Source organism: Protobothrops mucrosquamatus, unplaced genomic scaffold (genome assembly GCF_001527695.2).
Source record: "Protobothrops mucrosquamatus isolate PMUCROS unplaced genomic scaffold, P.Mucros_1.0 scaffold45, whole genome shotgun sequence".
Classification (NCBI taxonomy): Eukaryota; Metazoa; Chordata; class Lepidosauria; order Squamata; family Viperidae; genus Protobothrops; species Protobothrops mucrosquamatus.
Window position 1 is genome coordinate 2,549,069 of NW_015386427.1, and position 20,953 is coordinate 2,570,021.

General features: G+C 35.4%; 1 protein-coding gene across 1 annotated transcript in view; it reads right to left on the reverse strand.

Moving 5' to 3' along the window:
* Nucleotides 1-18,929, reverse strand: part of CDK6 (cyclin dependent kinase 6) — a 109,059-nt gene extending 90,130 nt beyond the window's left edge. The window contains exons 1-2 of the mRNA XM_015811570.1: nt 18,845-18,929; nt 10,550-11,012 (exon numbers count right to left, since the gene is read on the reverse strand). Coding sequence (XP_015667056.1) covers nt 10,550-10,782 — 233 coding nt within the window. The 5' untranslated portion in view covers nt 10,783-11,012; nt 18,845-18,929. The remainder of the gene's footprint in view (nt 1-10,549; nt 11,013-18,844) is intronic.
* Nucleotides 18,930-20,953: the final 2,024 nt, after the last annotated feature.

Sequence of the window (20,953 nt, forward strand, 5' to 3'; positions counted from 1 at the left end):
ACTTTACAAAACTTCAAATACAAATCTATCAAAAAACCCTTTTATGACTTAAATGTAATCCATAGACTGAGCCAATATAATCTTTATAAAATTAAGCCAGACTGAAACTTAGCTGATTTACAAAGAGTTCATCCAGTTCATCCACTGAGATGCTTTAGCAACAGTTTGTAATGTATCCAATCCATACTATGTCATCCTAATGGAGAAACAGTCAAACATACCTATAGGTTTAGGTGAAACCTGAGGTAAAACTCTTCCACCTTAGATGACTAGAAAAATAGTAAAACTTTGCGCCCTTAAAAAAAAAATCAGAGGAGTAAATTACCTATTCAAAATAGTAATAATAATCCTGGGGTTTTTTGTAAGTGGTCTGCTTGAAGATCTTAGCCACTATATCTTTCTTTAATACTGGTTAAGAATAGAGTCTATTAGAGTGCATGCATTGAGGAGCCAGTGCTTATCATGCAAAGCAGCCAATGAGCTACTGGTGTTAGTTTGCAGGAATTTGAACTGTCCTCATTTAAATGGATAGGAGTACTTGACCCACCATAGGATAGAAAAATACTCTTGAGTAAAAGTGCTTTTGAAATAAAGCCGAAAAACCTGGTCCACTCTATGCAGAACTACCTTTAAAAGTAAATTACAATCTGTTTCTGCTCTCGGAAACATTTGCCAGGCAATTTTGACTATGGAGCAAGAGGCAGGTCTAGATCTGACCTTAGAGCAGGCAATACTTGCTACATTTAATGATGCCTGTTGTTGGCCTGCCTATTAGGAAAATACAGCTATATAACAGGTGACTCAGTAAAGTATTGAAATCAATATTTTATCCCATGTAGGTTTCAAGTGGCCATTGTTATTATAAAAAAAATAGTGCAAGAACATAAATTAGATTTTGTTTGTTTAAACTGTAACTGCTGATTAAACTTTGGCTGCAAAAGAAACTGAACTATTTAGCAGCAGCATTAGTTCACTAGAAAAATAAGTTCTATGAAAATTTGTCATTATGTTATTAAAATACAACTCTTAGAAAGAGTGTCCCAGTATTTTGGATAATGTAATAGGAATTACAATATTTTGGATAATGTAATAGGAATGAAGTGTGCCTCCATTTGGTGTTTTTTTAATGAAAATGCTAACTATAGCATGGAAAATGTCATTTAATCTATGTCACTATATCGCATGCTGGGATGCAAGAATGGTATGTTGGCTTATAAAGCAGTCTTTAGAGATCCCAGACAGGACAAAATAGTATCAGCATGAATGAGCTAAAATTCAGTTTTACTGCAGTTGTAGCATTCTGGTCAAAATATGCAAAAATGTTTAAAAATATGTCTAGTAATTGTTGGAAATGTAGGCAAAAGCCAGGCACTTTCTATCACCTTTGGTGGACATGCCCTAAAACAAAACAAAAAATTGATCAAAAATACACATGTGGTTACAGAAAATATTACGAAAACTTGTAGATTTTAAGCCAGAATTTTTTCTTTTAGATATAATTACAGAGAAAATCTATATATTTAATATTATATGTATTAACAGCAGTGAGAATTGCATTTGCGCAGTATTGGAAAAACGAAGTAACACCATCGGAAGAAGAAATAATCAGGAAAATTATAGATTGTGCAGAAATGGATAGGCTCACACTGAAAATTAAATAGAAAGAAGATACAGAATATTTCCAAACATGGGATAATTTCTATAAATGGCTGGAAAAATGGAGTAAAGAGTAGAAATGGAAGTTGTATTACTATTAATGTTAAATATGTGAACCAGACAACACCTTGTTTATTAAGCACTAAAATTTGTAACTATAAAAACTTAATAAAATATTTATTAAAAAATATACCAAAACTGATGGGTATTTTCTCTTTATTTATTAGGGAAGACTACATGTGGCATATGGGCAATTTACTTAAAGCTCTCTCCGTGCAAAGGACATAGCTTATATTCTCATACTGAATGGATTCTATGGTGACATGGCAGCAACTTCATTAAGTCACTTAACAAAAAAAAATATGCTCAACAAAATTGAAGAAAGCAGAAAGGGAATAAAATAAATAAGGTGGATAGATGGGATTAAAAAGATGTCTGGAGTGGACTTGGAAAAACTATAAGCTACTGCTTAAGAAAATCAACATAGCTTGATTTGCAATACTAAGCAGTAGAAGCTAAAACGGCTTCTTTTTCTTTTCTCCAGTTCCTTTTTTTATTTTGTTAATCTTTTAACCAGCTGAAACAGATATAGCATATCTTTATGAGAACTCAATAGAAAACAGAAAACTTCTTGCTGGTAACTTTGACTTAATTGATTACATACATGGACATGATACACAGCCAGGGTCATCTAATCAAAAATGATACAAATGGACAATTTTGTATCTTTCTCCATTTATTTCACTGTGCAATTTGAAATAAAGCATCCCGAAGTATCTGAAAAAAAAATGTTCCAAGACTTTATCAGAAATTTTCAACTACCTCAATTGTGAGGTTTACCACAGAGATTACATCTTCTAACATAAAACCAGTTCCATTAATTTTTATCATATTAAAATATTCCTGCTCAAACCCTAGGTTATGGGTTTTTTAAAAAAAATCCAGAACAAATCATTCAGTAAATGATACCCATTTTTGCTGTTTCTCTCAGTATCGTTATCAGCCAGTACTTTCTTAACTCCCACTGCCAAGCAAAAATGAAAGCCCTCTTAGTTAAGAAATGATTGAGGTGGCTTGCTCTACTTAAATTGGAGCAAATGTTCCTTTCAAAGGTAACTGCTATTCAGCAGCTGTATGCAAACTACCAGATCAAATGTGGTGTGTGTGTGTGTGTGTGCGTGTGCTTGTGGGGGTAAAGGATTCAGAATCCTTCCCCATGCTCCCCCCCCAGCCCAATGCCATTAACATTACTGATTTGGCTTGAAATATGGAAAGAAACAAAAGCAACTGCATTCATAATATGGTTGAGAAGTGTGCTGAGTGGATAAACAATAATCAGACATTGCCAGGATATGACATGATAATTTTGAAAGGGGAAATTCCTAAGAAACCTTAAACAGCAATAGATACTTTGCATTATTACCTGAGTTTCATTTATAGAGTTTCATCTACATAGGTCAGAAGGCAGGACTGTCCCAATACTTTGTGGTAAGAAAAAACAAAATCCCCTTTTGCATCTTTTCATTCTGCTACATACAACTTCTCTCTTCCCTCTCTTTCCTTAGCAGTAATTTTGCAACAAGATTTAATTAAAGTTAGATTTCTTTAATTAACACATATCCAAACAATATCACCATATGCCCCAACTGCATTTCTTGTTGTGAAAAAATGATTTTTCAGCTCATTTCAATGACTGCCAGGATATGTCAAATTGCGTTTTGAAGATGAAAAATAGCCTTTTAAAGACATGTGACTTTGAGATTATGTTTTCATACATAATTTGCTCATCAGTCGTGCTCCTTCCCAAATTAGTTGAAAGATCCTATGTGAGCTCAATACAGGTAGTTTTCAACACAACCATAAAATTTATGTTATTGAGAGAGACATTTGTTAAATGAGTTTTGCCCCATTTTATGATCTTTATAGTTGTTAAATTAGTAACCCAGTTGTTAAGTGAATCTGGCTTTCCCATTGACTAGCTAAAAACAGTTGTAAGTTGAAGACTACCTATACAATATAGCAATTTTATTAGAATAATAGCAACTACTGGAGAACATAAGGAGAGGAACACAAGTGATCAAGTAAGCTGAGACAATCCTAATGCCTAGGAATTTATATCTCCACAAATATCATTTTTAAATATTGGTTAGAACCTAAAAACTGTTTAATAGTGAATGTGCATGATTTGCTATATCTTGGGAGCCAGACTCTATACTGACTTGTGGATGACCTATCTTGCATATACTGTTATTTCAAAGATACAAAGATATTCATGTGGCTATCATATGCCCAGATGCTTATAACAAATCCATTGCAGCTTTTTTCCTGGGAGAATCACTTAGTGAGATAGGTGGCCATACATATTAAATGAAGGAATAAGTTAGAGATAACTTTAGAAGTTGTTTCATTACAAGCCAGTACATTTGATGGTATCTCCCAATGGTTTCTAGCAAATGTTTTTCCCCATTATCTGCCACCTGATTATTTTAAACAGAATTAAATTAAATGAATTGATTTGGGAGTTCTGGCATGCTTTATTGCTGATTTGGGCTTTTTCCAATTTAGTCTATTTCTACTACAGAGCAAAGTTTGGTTCTTAGCCTATGGCAATGAATTAATGCACATGCAAATCTAGAATTCAGTTTACAAATAACTCTAGATATTTCCAAAAATGATATAGGGTGGCATAATCGAAACAAGTTACTTGTATATAATTTGCAGTCAATGCATTGGATTAATGGATTAATGCTTGAAGATATACTGTGAAGCCTACTTGTTTCAAAGTAAGCAATCATGCAGGGTTACCAAAGGATTGCTTGAGAGAAAAAAATCTATATATTCTGCCTTATTTCTCAATACATAATTATAAAGTTAAGTTATCTACCAACCCTTTACTCCTGCCAAAGACAGAAGATAATGATGTGAAACATATCAACACTAAGAAAAATGGACCATGCTTTTAAATAGAGTATAGCTAAGTACGTTCACAAATTCATTTGATCCTTTTAGTTTGAACAAATTGTTTACTAGGATCAATTTTGTAATAAATACCACTTATAAACAATGCATTTTATATGGTGGTAATTTGTCAAATACACTTCTTTTATGAAAAACATGCCAGCCATTGGGAGCAATGACCACTAATAGAGAAGCATATGAGTTTTAACTGTACCAAGTTTTCTGCTCAAAGGGTATTTTTCTCAATAAGAAAACACAAAGCCACATGGCATGTATTCTAGGGAAACATGACAAAACATTTCCTCATAGCTAAAAGAATAGCACTTGAAAATGATATCTTTGTTTATTTAAATAGAACTTTTTTTTCAAACATACTAAGGGAAGGGGTGGAGAGAAAGAATGATTTATACCGAGCCTGTTTCTTCTGCCTGCATCCTTTTTGGCCTTGCATTTAAGAACTATGTAATCCATATAATTTCCATGTAACATTCAGGACAAAGTTTGATTCTGATTTGAGTACAGGAGAAGTCTTTGAAATGTCTTAAATGTATTACAATACTGCTATAAATAGAATTTCATGACAAATAAGTAGAGTACATATTTCTTAGAATCACCAGTGATAATACAATAAAGGAACTGATAAAATATTTACTTTCAGGTGCACAAACTACAAAACATATGGGCAGGAAGCACAGCATACCCTAATGATATTCCTTCTATAGTCTTAAGAGTGTGTTTCTCAATCTCAAAAGTTTCAATCTCAAAAGTTTCTCAACTTTTAAACTGTGTGATCTTTAACAAGCCAGTATGTTAAAGTCTACACATCTTAAAGGTTGAGAAACATTGTTCTAAGCATATTTACAAAATATATAGAAAAGAAGTACATGCACTTCTGAAAAGGACTTTTGCATAAAATAAATATTATCAGCCCAACATGACATGACATCTTGCACTGGCTGATTTATGGTTTTGGAGGTGAAACTAATTTTCCAAAGTCAGAATCTTGGAAGTTAACAAGGGAGACAAAGAACTTTTTCCTCAAATGTGTACTCAGCATCTTTGTGAACTTAGAAATCATATACCATCATGCATAGTTAATATTAGAAATAACTTTTCTACAATAGTAGAAATAACTATATCTACCAGAGTGTTGGGCAGCTGCTTAAGGGGCAGACTTAAAGCTGAAAATCTATTAGATGAAAAGCAAAGTTTGTTTTTGTTTTAACATTTGGCAAACACATACACACAAACGCACCAGTATCATTTGATATGGGATACTTTTGGTTGAAATATTCTACTTCTGATTCCTATTCTATAAATGCAGAACCCAATACATTCAAGCTGTTATGTGGTGCTGGATGCAATAAATATAATCAGAATATTTACAGATGCATTACAGCAGGAAATATTCCTAATTTTACACACAGGAATTTCCTGGATTCAATATGTCATTTGTTCCTGGCAAAGTCTATCCTTTGTCTGCATATACTTCATGTTTTCTGCAAGCAGTGAATGTTATCTTACGTAACTGGAGGATATATTTGTGCCAATTTTATATATTCTGGCAATAATGACTAATTAAACATTTAATCTTCCAACCTGAACTCTAGGTACGCGGAATTTATTTTACCAAACACAATTGAAATGCTAGTATGCTTATGCACATGGCATGCTTAGATATTTATATATAATAAGCCTTGGCTTTTTTTTAGTAGGGGAAAGGTAAAAGAGAAGAATTTCCAAGGAGTTTCAAACATTTTAAAATTCTAGATTCTCTTACAAATAAGTATTAGCTTCTGAAGCCCCTTAATCTGTGTATATGTGGATTATACACTAGAATACAAAAGGTAACATTTCAGAATTCTTTCTTTAGTTTCAATTGTAGGTGATATAAAAAAGTTCTGATGGTGTTCCTTGAAACCAATGGTTTCATTAAATTATGTTAGAAGCTGGCTTAGCATGTTCTCTGAACCAGGCAAACTCTTTTATAACACCATCACCTATACCTTAGTGTGTTGGATGAACCCAATTAATTATAGTTTAGCATACAAATCATTTTTAAGGAAACCATGCTGATCAGCATGTGCAAACCTCAATTCTTAGTTCTTTTATTCAATCTCAGATCTACCTTGAAACTCCCTGCTGCTATTACACAGTACTAGTTCCAAGTAAGAGGTTAAAGCATTATCAGCCAACGATGACTTTTAACTGAGTTTTAGATCAGTTCATTCCAACAGATTATACTAAATCTACACAGAATAATTATTGAATCAACTAGCACTGACCAAAGAAAACAAATACGGGCAGCTGTTATTATTTGGCTATTCAGAGCATTAGTGCAGTTTTAGAAGCAAAATTATTAAAGGATTTCTGAAAGGATTAATATTATAAGACAACAAAACTTGCTTTATATAAATATTTTTCACTGAATTTTGAAAGATTGCATTTCAATGAAAAAGGAAGGAAGCTGAAAGTCTATTGTTTCTTTAACTGTCCTTTTCTGGATTACCTGAATATTTAATATTGGAGGATAGATCTTCTTGCCTTCTCGAACATAGTGATTTTAAAGTTTAGGATAAAATAAAAACACATTTTAAGGAACATCTCAGGAAACTTTTGCACTAATTCTCTTATAGAAAGCAAGCAAGGACATCTTTCATATTATGAACAAGTTATTCTGATATGGAAAATTAAAAAGTGAGAGATCTGGATTCAGTATTGTTGACCAAACCAGGTCTATATGCATGTAAGACAAATCAAGAAAAGATTACTGTAGATCACTCTATGTGAAACCTAGATGTATTGTTTTAAACTGTAACACTGCATGGAAAACAGCTGCATGCAAAGACTTGATTCCACACCCAATTAATTCCTTTTGAATCAAATCTCTATCCCTTGTGGTGGCAGTTCCTCATTCCAAAATGAAATGATCCATAGAGAATAAGGTTGTTAAGTTATGATGCCTATATAAAATGTCCAATATTGGAAGGAGGTATTTTACTTAACATCAGATATTGAGCACCTCAAGTAAGTTGTGCTATAATACTCAAATCTTGGTGGGAAAGTATTCTAGACTAAATAGGTTTGATCCTAGAGGATTCTTAAGCTAATTATTGACTAACAAATTGCATTTAAAGTATTGTAAGAGGGTCAACACCTAACAACCAAGTTTTAAATACTACAATACAATAAATTCTACTATCATTAATTGTGATATCTTTTCTATCAACTATTTCTAATATAACAAAGTACTATGACATCCTCTTTTGCTCTTATTTCTTTAACTGAAAAAACCAACACTATATTACTGCATTTTATACTTGAGAAAAAGATATTCACCCATTATTGCATACAATTATAAACAAATAGAACTTTCCCATAAATCAAACATTATAAATATATTAAAAACAGACTCCAAAATAGATGATAGGTTTCTCTTTCTTAAAAATTATCATGATAGAAAATGACCCAAACTGTAGCACCTGTAGTACAGGCAATCCTCAACTTACAACAGCTTGTTTAGTGACAATTCAAAGTTACAATGGCACTGAAAAAGTTACTTCTGACCATTTTTCATACTTAAGATCATTGTGGCATCTAAAAAAGCAAAACATAAGGGTCTTCCTAATCTCATTATGTTGATAGATATAGAAATACTATATTAATGTCTAAACAGGATATCTAAAGTAAGTTGATACAGGATTGCAAAATTTTTATTTTAGTAGGTTCCAAATATGAAGATTTATTACTTGTTTATATACTTGCAAAAAATCCCTGCAAAATTTCACTAAAGATTCTACCCTAGCTTCTTTCAAATTCCATCATAATACCTGTTATGCATAGGCATTTTTTTTATAATTAGTCATCATGTACATTTGAACCTCATATTATTACATATCAGACATATTACTCATCTAAAGAAACAGTATGATTAGAACTACTGGGACTCCACCCATGAAAATTCTAAATGAATCTTCCCATACAACTATCATATCAGCAAGAACATAGCATAAATCATAGACACGAACACAAAGGAGTATTCTGTTACTGATGAACAGCCTTGTATTATTTCTGGACCATTTATAACATCTAAAAATTACAAAAGCTAAAACCATCATAGTTGGGAATAAACAACTCTTTCCTTTTAAAAAATATATATATTCCAAATCATATTTTCAAACCTATAAAAAATTAGGCCAGGAATTACTGTGACCTGAGATGTAATATATTTAAAACCACATGCAACCAAGGTTGCAACAATCTTTAGTGGAAATTAAGTTCTGTTGAATTCAATATGGCTTATTTCTGACTAGGTAGGCAACGTGTTTTATCCTTGGAGTGGAGAAACTTCTGCCTTAGTATATTCTTGTTCTCCAATTTTGTGCCATGCGAATACACTAAGACAGAAAGAAGCTTGTCCACCCCAAGCATAAAACACCCGAACACAAACTGAGCAATGTGACATATGTAATACAGATAGTCTTTGACTTATGACCACAATTGAACGAAAAAATTTGTATTGCTGAGATGTTTGTTAAATGAGTTTTGCCCCATTTTACAATCTTTCTTGCCATAGTTGTTAAGTGAATCATTGCAGTTGTTAAGTTAGTAACACAGTTGTTAAGTGAATCTGGCTTCCCAACTGACTTTGTCAGAAAGGTTGCAAAAGGTGATCACATGACCCTGGAACACTGCATCTGTCATACATATGAGTCATCTGCCAACCATCTGAATTTTGATCACGTGACCATGGGGATGCTGCGACGGTCAAAAGTGTGAAAAATTGTCATAAGTCACTTTTTCAGTGCTGTTGTTACTTTGAACAATCGCTAAATGAACTGTTGTAAGTTCAGGACTACCTGTACAATGCAGTGAGATAAGTGCATATCTGTACATTGGAGAAACAAAACAACCACTTCTCAAATGCATGGCACAACACAGGAGAAAAAATCCTTCAGGACAAGATTCAGCAGTCCATCTGCATTTGAAAGATAGCGGTCCACATTGGTTTGAAAGAGGGGTAAAAGAGGTCATCTATGTTAGAACTGAACAGTCCTCCCTCAACAGAGGGGGAGGAATACAACACCACCAATCTCCTGTCTACAACACAGTCCTTTCAGTAGTTCCAAGAAGATTCCACTCCCATTTGCACTCTGATTCAGGTCACCCTGAGGGCACAGATAAACTCCCAAGTGGCTCTCAGACAGAGTGCTATTGAACAGATGACTGCAAAGAATTATGATCTTTCCATCCCACTTCTCACCATCCTCTCATAACTAATCTTTCTATCGTCCTCCACCATTTAGTCAGAATTGATCTTCTTTGATGAGAAGCAAAACATCTTCCTCCTCAAGAAAAAAACAGTATAGTTGCCTTTTGAAAAAGCACCTTTGAGACAACCATGACCTGGATGACTGAGAATCTCCACAGACATTTACCCATTTTGAATTTCTATTTTACATGCAATTTTGATATATTCTATATACTCTTGAATTATTTAGAAGGGTCTACATATTCTAAATTAAGTTCTAATTTCAAAATTAACTTGGATACCATATAGGATGAATATTGTCTTAATGGCAATATTTAATAGTCCTAAAAAAATTATAATTGTACTAATTCCCAGTACAAAAGACATTCTTTTTGTTTTTCCTTTTTGTGTTCCAGAAATCAATGCATACATGTGGCACCATGCCCATCCACTCAAATACTTAAGTCACACACCTATGCCTCTGGAGATGGATGTTTGAATGCGTAGGAGGAAAAGCTCAAGCACAGAAGGGTTAGGCTGGCAATATATTCACTTAAACAAACTATTCCATATATGTGCTCTAATACTCAGATTATCCAAATGCCTTTGCTTAAAATTCTCATTCAATCTACACAACTAATCTCAAACATAGTTGATTACATTCTCTCCCCCCCTCTTCCTCACCTGACCACGTTAGGATGCTCAAATGTTTCCAGATGCTTCAAGACTGCCACCTCGCGTATAGTGGAAAGCGGCATTCCTTCCTCGCTGGTCTGCACCCGCACCCTCTTCAGTGCTACAAAGCGCCCTCCATTCTTCAAGTCTCGAGCCTTGAACACTTTCCCATAGGCTCCTTCACCAATTTCCGCCACACATTCATACTGCTGGTCAGCTAGGCTCATGTTGTCCTTATCCATGACTTCACGGCTTTCCTTCTTCACAAATTGTTGCCTGATGTTCTAATTGTTGAATCTGTTGACCTGGATTCCAATTGCCAAAATGCCTTTTCTGCTACTTCAACAAGTATTCAGAACAATTACTGATGGGCCAGTCAACATTCAAGAACTGTAGTAATAAACTGTGGTTGTTTTATTGCTTAGCTGGTGAATGGTCTTTGGAATAAATCTCTGTGTAAACCCAATTCAATCTATAAAACCAAAGTGTGTGAGAGAGAGAAAAAGAGAGAGAACGAGAGAGAGAGAGAGAGAGAGAGAACATATTATTTCTCCATCACAGAATATCTTTTCATTTATTATTGCAACTGTTCACTTACTTAATACATAATATCACAGCATTAATTTCACTACTTAGTATGCATTATCAGGCTACGTTCCCATTATTAGCATTAATATCCCATTCCCTATATTAGTAATTTTGTCTTTCAAAGAATGCTCATTTTATTTTCTCAACAAAATTGACAAGTAAATTGGTCTCAGAGACAATAGTTGGAATTACCTATTACACTAAACCAAGGGTAGTTTTAACCAGTTATGTTTATATTATCAAGTTGTAACTGGATACACATAATGTATTAAGCCAAACAAATTACAATATGACACAACTCATTCTTTGAACTTCTTCACTGAATAGGTCACAATCTATACATTCTAAACTCCCTACGTTAAGACTGTCATTACTGAGTTAAGTCTCAAAAATTTACTAGTAACCAATCTTTTAAAACTGAAGGTTTCTATTTCTATTAGCAAAAATTTCCAAGCCATCTTCAAGGACAGAGTATATAATCCATTGAGATGCTCTTCAGATTTATAGACTTCAACCTCTAAAATTTCTCACCAAATAATGGCTTTTCTGAGAATTTTGCTGTTACTGAGATCTCTGTGAATCATGTCCACATATCTAGAGGGAATCCAAACTGGGAGAAAATCAGTAATATAATTGGAGAATTACTATTGACAGCAACAGCCAGATAAGCAAAGCTGCAGCCAGACAAAATAGAAAAGAAATGGGTTTGGATAAAGGCTGGGGACTTTTCAGCTTCCATTTGCGCAGTTAGCAATGTGCAAGACAAAGCCAAGATATAGAAGAAATGCATTTTTCAATATTTCTAAAACTGGTCATATTTGAATTTAAAAAAGCCGATTCTTATATATGTCCAAAGAGACATCTGATACTTTAGAAGAAAAGAAACTCATATATACGGATTCATCCAAAGGGTGATAGAAGATTCCTAAATGTTCATCTTAAAACAAGGTGATAATCTCACTAAGCACAATGAATGCTTTCTATGTGTAAGATGTGTCCCACTGAAATTACCAGGCTTAAAAGTGCTTTCTTCACATCTAGTGAGTAATAGTAAAATAGGTAAATAGTAGAGTTAATTTTTAATCAAACCCAAAACAAATTTAATAAATCCAAACCCCATAATATTTATGCCTAATCTTTTACTAGATAGACATGTAAAAGATCCAGTATGTGAAGAATTCACAAGACAATGTGGGAATGATTCAACAATGAAAAATCAATGCATGGTTGAGAGAAGTAAGCTTTATATCCACTGATGTCATCTACAATCAGTGATAAATTATGACTGGCTACAGCAAATTCAACCTTCAAGTAATAAGGAGTGACAAGGGCTACAAAACCTGTCTATATACAGATCACCAACTTCTCTGCATTATCACTAATGAGCAACCAAAGTATCACCAAGAATCAAAAACTCTTTTAATTTTGCTGGAAGTAAATGCCAAAAATCAGTTGATTATGAAAAAACGGATTCTTTTAACATAATTTCAAGATTATTAAGATAATTGCTAATATTTTATAGATAAAAAAATGAAACTAATTCAGTAAACTACAGAAAAGACAATGGGTACATTTAGATAACAGTAACCCAGAATTTTTAAAGTTTCTTGAAGAAACTTGCCTCAAACAAAACATTAAATTGAATGTATGCTTGAGCATGAACCAGGCCTATGGTTCATATGAGTGTTGTGTAGCTGAGTTTATTAACAACAGAATAATTGATTTTACACTCCAAACTTTAGCCGCTTAGCTATCCCAAAGATATTTTCTATTATTGAACCTCCTTTTCTCATCCTCCTACTTAATTCTCTACTTCTGCCATTGTGGCTATGTAAACCAAAAACTTATTTGCAATGTGGGTTGCTGTGGATTAAGTACATCTTATTAAAACACTCATGTTCTTTACAAAGTTTGTGCAGATGGTTAAAAATCCTCCCATCTGAAAGTACATTTTCTGGGATTACTGGTGAAGAAAAGAAACCAAGTATGCATATGTATTCTAGGAGAAGACTGATTTCAAATAGCCACACAAGCCTTTTAAAAGGTGTGGATGCTATAATGTCTTAAGAAATATGCTCTATTTGTGCTAACTTACTACAAATTCTTCATAAAGCTCTATTGCCTGTATTTGTCTTCTACATAGATCGTGAATTAATCTAAAAATTTCTAATCAATGAAGACAACTGGCCGGGAAGACATATCTTTTTCAGTATACTAGAATATGCTAGGTTGGACAAGGCTTGCCTTTTGGTGATTGTTATACTTTGGTTATTTTTCTTATAAAGTGTTTTCCCATTATGCCGTCTTTCTTATTTCCCTAATTACTCCAACCATCCTTATTATTTGTGCTACAGCCTAGTTTTCCTTTTAAAATCTTATGTCGTTTTCCATACCTTTCACAGCTTTCTATTTCTCCCATTGATTTTTCCCTCCTGCCCATACTTTTTCCTAAGCTTTCCTTCCCTTTTCAACATTAAACTCTTTTTCTAATAGTTTACTCAAGAATTATGAAGTTCAGTTTTTTTCAGGTTTTATGCATGTTTCCTACACTGCAATATGAGCTTTTAATCTGCATATTTAAGCTCTCTGCTTGTCCTAACTCCACTAGTGACAACTTTTTGAGCAGTTGAAATAGTATGAATAATACTATTCCCTAAATGACTATTCAAATTTACTAAGTTGAAGAATGGAGATTATTTTCTGATAAATATGGAAATGTGGTAGAAGTATCCATGACATCACTACTTATGATTTCCACAATGTATGGGAAAACAATATATTGTATGAAAACGAATAAATTTAGTATGACATGTGCCAACCTTAATTAACATATGCTAGCTTTTCCCAACCAATGTCCTATAAGCATTTCTGAAGGCATGCATATTTGCATCATTTATTTTGGTACTTTAAAAAAAGATCACTGACAGTTAAGACATTTGTCTTCTTAAGGAAACTCTATTATCTTTAATTTTTAAATAAATACCTTACAGATAATTCTTGAAAAGGAAAAAGACCTTACCTTCTTTTTATATCACCCTATATCATTTTTCTCTTCTTCCAGAATTACTGATTTGTAGAATTATTATAGTCCTTATTAAAGTCTACAAGTACCTCTCTCAGAACTATGATTTAAAGGATGTTTGAAAACATTGGTGTTAACTAAGCTAAAAACTGTACAGATTTGTTTTGAAATTGTGATTTCCAGGTCTGTTGGGCTACAATTCCCTTGATCCATGACAATTTGCCTATACTCTTTCTTTTAAACATATTACAAAACATTATGAAAGAAGGTTTTATATTTTCACAAGATTATTTTAATATGGACGTGGTCTCTGGAGAAGATAAATAATTTGAAAACAACATAAGCTTGTAAATATATCTTACAAGTGAGCAAACATTTAGTAAATTAAAGGTAGGAAAATTTACCTCAGAAATATACAGCATTTTTATAGCTAGCAGCAACAGACTATAAGTTCACTGAGGAAAGAAGATGCAATCCAAGAACAACAGTGGGCAAGTAATGTCACACAAAATGAGCAGAGCTCCACCATGCATGTTTCCCACATCTGCAGTATTTTCTAAGTTTTGTGTTTCTTGCTTATAAAATGGTAAGAAATGTTACCACCAACTTACAGCAATACTATCAGAAAAAATGGTTTCCCTTCTGTTTTTACTGGCCAGAAAACAATAGTCTTAAGCAGGTAAAAGGCTTTCCCTGCCCAGTCGTGTCCAAGTCTAGGGGGCAGTGGTCCGTTTCTTATCCGAGGGAGCCAGTATTGCCCAAAGACATTTCCGTGGTCATAAGGCCAGCATGACTATATGTGAGGTGCACAGAACGCTGTTGTCATCCCACCAAAATGGTACCTATTTGTCTACTTGCATTTACATGCTTTTGAACTGCTAGGTGAGGAGGAGCTAGGGCAGGGATGAGAGTTCACCTGGTCAGATGGTGCTTGGGTCTTGAATCGAGGTTGTCAGCTTTCCAGCTGAAAAGAACAGCTTCTTTAACCTCTTCTCTTCAGCAGGTAACATAGTGCAACTTATTTTTGAGTATACACCTATAGTAGTGTATGTATCAATGAACTAGAAGAGAGTGATATATGTAAAACAGTATTCTACATATATAGGATCAGTAAAAACCCTGTATCGTCTCTTAATAAATCTGCAGTAACCTTTTGTTCATTTTTTATGATATGCAGCAGTCTTTTGTGATCCAACAGTTATTGATTCATTATAGCATTGAAAAAAGTTTCAAAATAATGGACTGGGAATACCTTAAGCACTGGAAATATGATACAAATTCACTCAAGAAAATAAGAAATAAATAAATCAGGAGCTATCAGCATAATAGTTGCCCCTTAGCAATTCACACATTTTTAACCTGCAATCACTTGGCAAGTTGAATCACTATTCAACTTGCAATTCACACATTTTCAGCTTGCAATCACTTTGCAATCACTATTATCTCCAGAAACAAAGCTACATTCTGTCTTTGCACTATTTTATATTGTGATAAGGTCAGTGGTCTCAACTCCTTGTAGTGTTATACCCAATGTTACAACAATTCATTGGCAAGGAAGACAATGACTTGAGTAATACATGAAATGCCACAGATAAAAGCAACTATCAAGTTTTTTCTGCTCATAGACTAAAAGAAAATATGAATAAAAACCTCTAAGCAAGAAGCCTGGTTACACCTGAAATATCTGCAAATGATTCAGAAGATATTTACTGTGATGTTGGCCATAGTGTTTTATGAATTAACCCCTTTCATATAGATAGATATAATGTGCTTTATTTGGTGCTGCCCTAATGGTCAGCTTCATAAACTATAACTAGCGTCCATTTGTTTCTGGATATAATTCAAGATGCTGGCCTGTACTTGCACATTCCTAAACAAATTGAGGCCATATTTGAAACATCATCTTCTCCCAAAGGAATCTGCTTAAAGATCAGTTTCAAGAGGTTCTTCTATATTTCCTATCACTAGAAAGTTCACATTGATAGAAACACAATATAAGGACTTTTTGCAGGAGTCATTGTAAACTAACACATTCTCCTTCCTAGGTTAGAGTGTTCTTCATTTATTTTTGGGAATATATATTTATTTTGGGTTATTCAAAAATATTTTGTTTAACTGGGCATTCAAATGCTTTTAAACGTTTTGGGTTTTCTCCCCTTAAATTTGCTATCTGCTTTAAAATGTGCAAATTGTTGGGTAAGGGAAAAATCCCAAATAAGAAACTCAGATAATTTTATAAAGACTTTCCTTACTATTGCCAGCAAAGTTTTTGGGTGTTAGTGCCTGCAGATTTTCTGTTTCAATTAAGATGCTTTCTCTCAACAAAGTTGTTCAGGAAAAGTAATACTTTTACTTTCTCGGCTATATAATTCTTAATTATGTATATATAGTAGATCAAAGGATGTATGAAATTTGAATTCCACTAACATTAGTGGAATTGGGAAGAAATAAAGTCCATAACTGTCCAAAATAGCCATTTTTTTCTGCGCCAGATATAAACATTCAGAATTTTCAAAGTTCTAACCTTGGCTTGTTAACAAATTGAGGATTAGTTTTAAACCAATTCTCAATTTACATACAATAATAAATCTGGAGTTGCACTGCATTCTGGTTTCTATTCTTACACAGAAGAACATGAAAAAGAGGACACACAAAAGGGCTTTTCCAAAAGGTAACTGGGCAAGAAAGTCCAGTTGCCTTTTGGAAAAGCACCTTTGGGACAATTATGACATGGATGATTAAAAATATCCATAGAGATGAAAGAGAGCAGTATCTGAATTTCTCACTTTACATGAAATCCATCCAATTTGTGCATGATACAAAATCACATCTCAGTTCAGCCACCTCACATTTTCCAAATATACTGGATTACAGGACCCATCATTTCCAGCCAACACATGTAATGATACAGATAAAAGGGAACTTTAGCATTTATATGAACAGTTTTTCATTTCTCAGAGTCAACTAGACAATAATTATGGGTTGGATTTTTTTTTTTTTTAAAGTTAACACCAAGAGGGGAAGAAGGCAAAGAAGTGTAATTTGTCCTTCCTAGACTTCAACCCAACAAAAAATAGATCACTCCACAATCCAGAAATAATAGCTAACTATGCAATAAATTTAATATTTACTTTGCCTATTTAATATTATGATTTATTTTAACTATTTACAACATAAATCTGAGTTCCATTTCTAATTTTCACAATTTCTCTTACTCAAAATTAGCAATTCTGTTCTGGTACCAAATAGGAGAAAGCTAGTCTACAAAAGAGCAGCAGTGATTCTCTGTGGTTTTTGGCAGGAATTGTTGCCAGTCATAACTGGACAAACCAGAAATTAAAGATGGGAACTTTAGCATGCCTAAAGGAATTTGGAGTACAAAGTCTGCATGTTGTGCTGCTAAAACAGAGGACCCCAAATTGGGAGAAGCAACTCTGAAACTCAAGGGTAGCTGTGGATCTTTTGGAATGAGGGGCAGGCACTGTTCATATGCTAAAAAGCTGTCATCCTTTTGTCCGTAATATTATAATTACTTTTATAAAATATATTTTGTTCCCACCTTTTTTCACCATAAAATTCAAAGCTGCTTCTCTAGGTGTTTCAGGAGGTGTCTCCAAACCAATTGACTGGCCCAATGTAATTTCTACAAGGCTACTTCATTATTAAAATCTGCTTGAAAAGAAACCAGACAATTCTACCACAACCAGGACCCTCATCTGTTAGAAATGAACGACAACCTCCCAAAGTAACTACAAGTTGCAACTGCAGGAAAGAACATTCCAAGCACCCCCCACGAAGTAGACCCTTCGCTGAAGTAAAGGGTCATTAGCCAATAGAAAATAAGAATGACCAACGAGAGAGCGGAGGCGCCGAGTGCCTCCGGGATGGAAGTCGCCCCCCACTGTCCAGGCGGCCTCAGATGTGCGAGGCTGGAAGATGGGAAACTGGGGCGGCTCCATGTGGGAGGTCGTCAAGGGGCGGGGGCTCAGGCAATACCGTTTTCGATTGTCGGAGGCGGCCACGCATGCAGCCCGGGGTTGGTTGTATGATGCGGAGTTCCATGCGGAGCGCTCGCGGCGGCTGGCGACAGACAATTATCGTTTTAATAAAAATACACATCCTACGGAGCGAAAGGGGGGGGGAAGGGTTGTCAAGGGGTTAAGGTTAGAATTCCCACTCCACGAAATTACGTTCAATTGTTTGCCGTGCAGAAATTAGGTGAAGAAATCATGCATCAACTTGATGCGCTACATGTGCTACTAGGCTGTCGGCAACACCACGGCTAAGGCGGCTGAACCCCTTCCCTTTTCTCTTAATATCCTTCTGAAGCCTCCTAAAATAGAAAATAAATGAAGTAAGTGTTTGTTTTGCGCAGCAACACTTCCCCACCATTTCTTACTTTGGCCACGGCTAAGACGGCTCAACCATGTCCATGAAAATCCCACGCGGACACCGAACGCGGTTCTCTGTAGAAGCTGCGGCGATCGCACAAGGACCACCCCAAAGCGCTCCCCTATGAAGCATGCAAGTAACGTGGAGAGAAGGAGGAAAACGAATAACAATACTTTTCAGTCTCCACCCCTCCACCCCTTTTTTGTTATCTCGAAAGCCCCATTCCAGCCACCCACCTCTGGAAATTAATGAAGCATTAAGCTACTGGTCTGTTAAGAGCACATGGGCACTTTTAGAAGTACCTGGAATTGCTCAGGCGCACTTCGGCTCTTCTGAAGAAGTTACCACTTGAGTGGTCTCCAGCAAGACAGGGGTTAAAAATACTTAAAAAGAAAAAGATGAAAAGCAAAGACCTGGTGAGGCAGGAAAAACAATGGAGAGTCTTTTCTATTTTTTAAAAAAAATTCCGCTTCCCGTGAAAATAAGGAGACACGCAGCAGATCCGGATTCGAAGAGTTCACATGGTGACAGGGGAGGTTGAGCTTCCACGAGCGGAGCCCAGCAGCCGCGACTGGGGCCACACAGGTAGTGGCAGCAGCAACTCCGAAGCTCTATCGCTGCCCCGCGTTCGCATCTTCCTGCCAGCCGGGAGGGCAGGCTACACCTTAAAGCGCTGAGATCCCCTCCCCCTCTTTGGGGAAAGAGTGAAAGAGGCGCTGCTAAATTTTCTGGGGCTGATCAAAGTCTTGCAACGAACAGTCTCCCGAGTGCAAGGCTCCGCGTTAGCTCTGCACGCCGCCGCTGCCGCCGCCTCTCCACGCAGTCCCAGTTTCTCTCTCTCTCTCTCTCGGTTCCTGAGCTCGGTTTGACACCAGCAGCAGGAGCAAAAGAGTTTCCCCCCACCTCGCCTCTACTTTTTCCCCCCTTTGGTTTCCCACGCTGGCTGAATGTGATTTGACCCCGTTTCAAAAAAGTTTGACATAGTGCTTCAACATTTCCGCATTCCAGCCAGACTACAAAGGCAGCGGCCGCCTTCTTCTCTTTTCTGTCTCTGCTCTCTGTCTTCACACTCAATGAAATCCTTCACGAGCCCTCTGCCAAAAGCAGCCGCATACCGCAAGGGTCGCATCGGCGAGCACAGCGCAAGAAGCAGGCGCCCCAAGGCCGGACGAGCACGCAGGCTGTTCGGTGAGGCGCGGGAAGGACAACCCAACGTGGGGAGGAGCATCACAACGCTCTCCTGGAAGCCTTCCGTGCTCGGCACTGTATAAATCTCAAGGAAAAACTGTAATGATGGGAACGAGCATTGTGGTCATGACGCCCATGAATAAGAATAATATGGTCGTGGAAGACCTTTAATCTGACTTTCCTGTGCAAATTTCATCCCGCATTGGGTAGCCTTTCAGTCCTTTCATCCGCATTAGATTCAGGAATGATATTTAATTGGTTTTAACAAAACACATAGTGTACCCCACAAATGAACCTCCAGGGCTCTTGCATATTGCAGTTGAGACTGGCTAAATAAAATATCCATGAGGCTGATTAAAGAAAAACATCCATAAATAGCCTCTTATCAGCAAAGTTGCTAGGATGCAGAATGGAGGATAGAAAAGACATAGGGAAACATTATTGGAATATATTTCCTTCTAATTTGAAATTACACCTTTTAAAAAAATAACGTTCTTTATAATATTTGAAATGATACCATATAGTGATAAGCTATGCAGAGGATAAAATCTCTCCTAGACTATATCCTATCAATCCAATTGAAAATAATTCTACAGTTGAAAACAGTGTAACTCAAACTCCTGCTGAGTTTAAAACCAAATTATATTTCCATAGTTAGAATAAACCACATTGGATCCAAGAGCTCTCCCCAGAAGGTATTTTTACAGTATTATTTTTGTTCTCTTTCTGTTCTGCTTTCCAATATTGTGTTTACTGATAGGCTAATTAACTATATGTTTAATCTATTCTAGGAACATTAATGCAAGTAGGGGCACTATTAATACTACATTAGAGTGTAGCATAGAGGATATGCAACATTAACCTTGATTTTCCAATAATTTACTTTTTGTGAAATTATAGTTGATAATATTAGATCTTCACCCTTTGACATGGTATTTCACTAGATAGCAAGGGTCTTGCATTGTTTAGCTTTCTCTTTTTTTCTGACATCTTACATATCATTAATTTTCCCCACAATGGGCAATTTTCAAACTGAATGCTGTTCTAGCCCAGTATGAACCTGTTTTTTTTAGTTGTGTACTTTTAAAGCAAATCGTGGTGGTGCTTGTTCAAAAGCACCCTCACCCAACTTAAATCTTATTTAATAATCCTATTTAATAATATTTAATAAAATGCTACTTAATAATAGCAGTCAGACATCTTTGGACCAAGCTACCAACAAA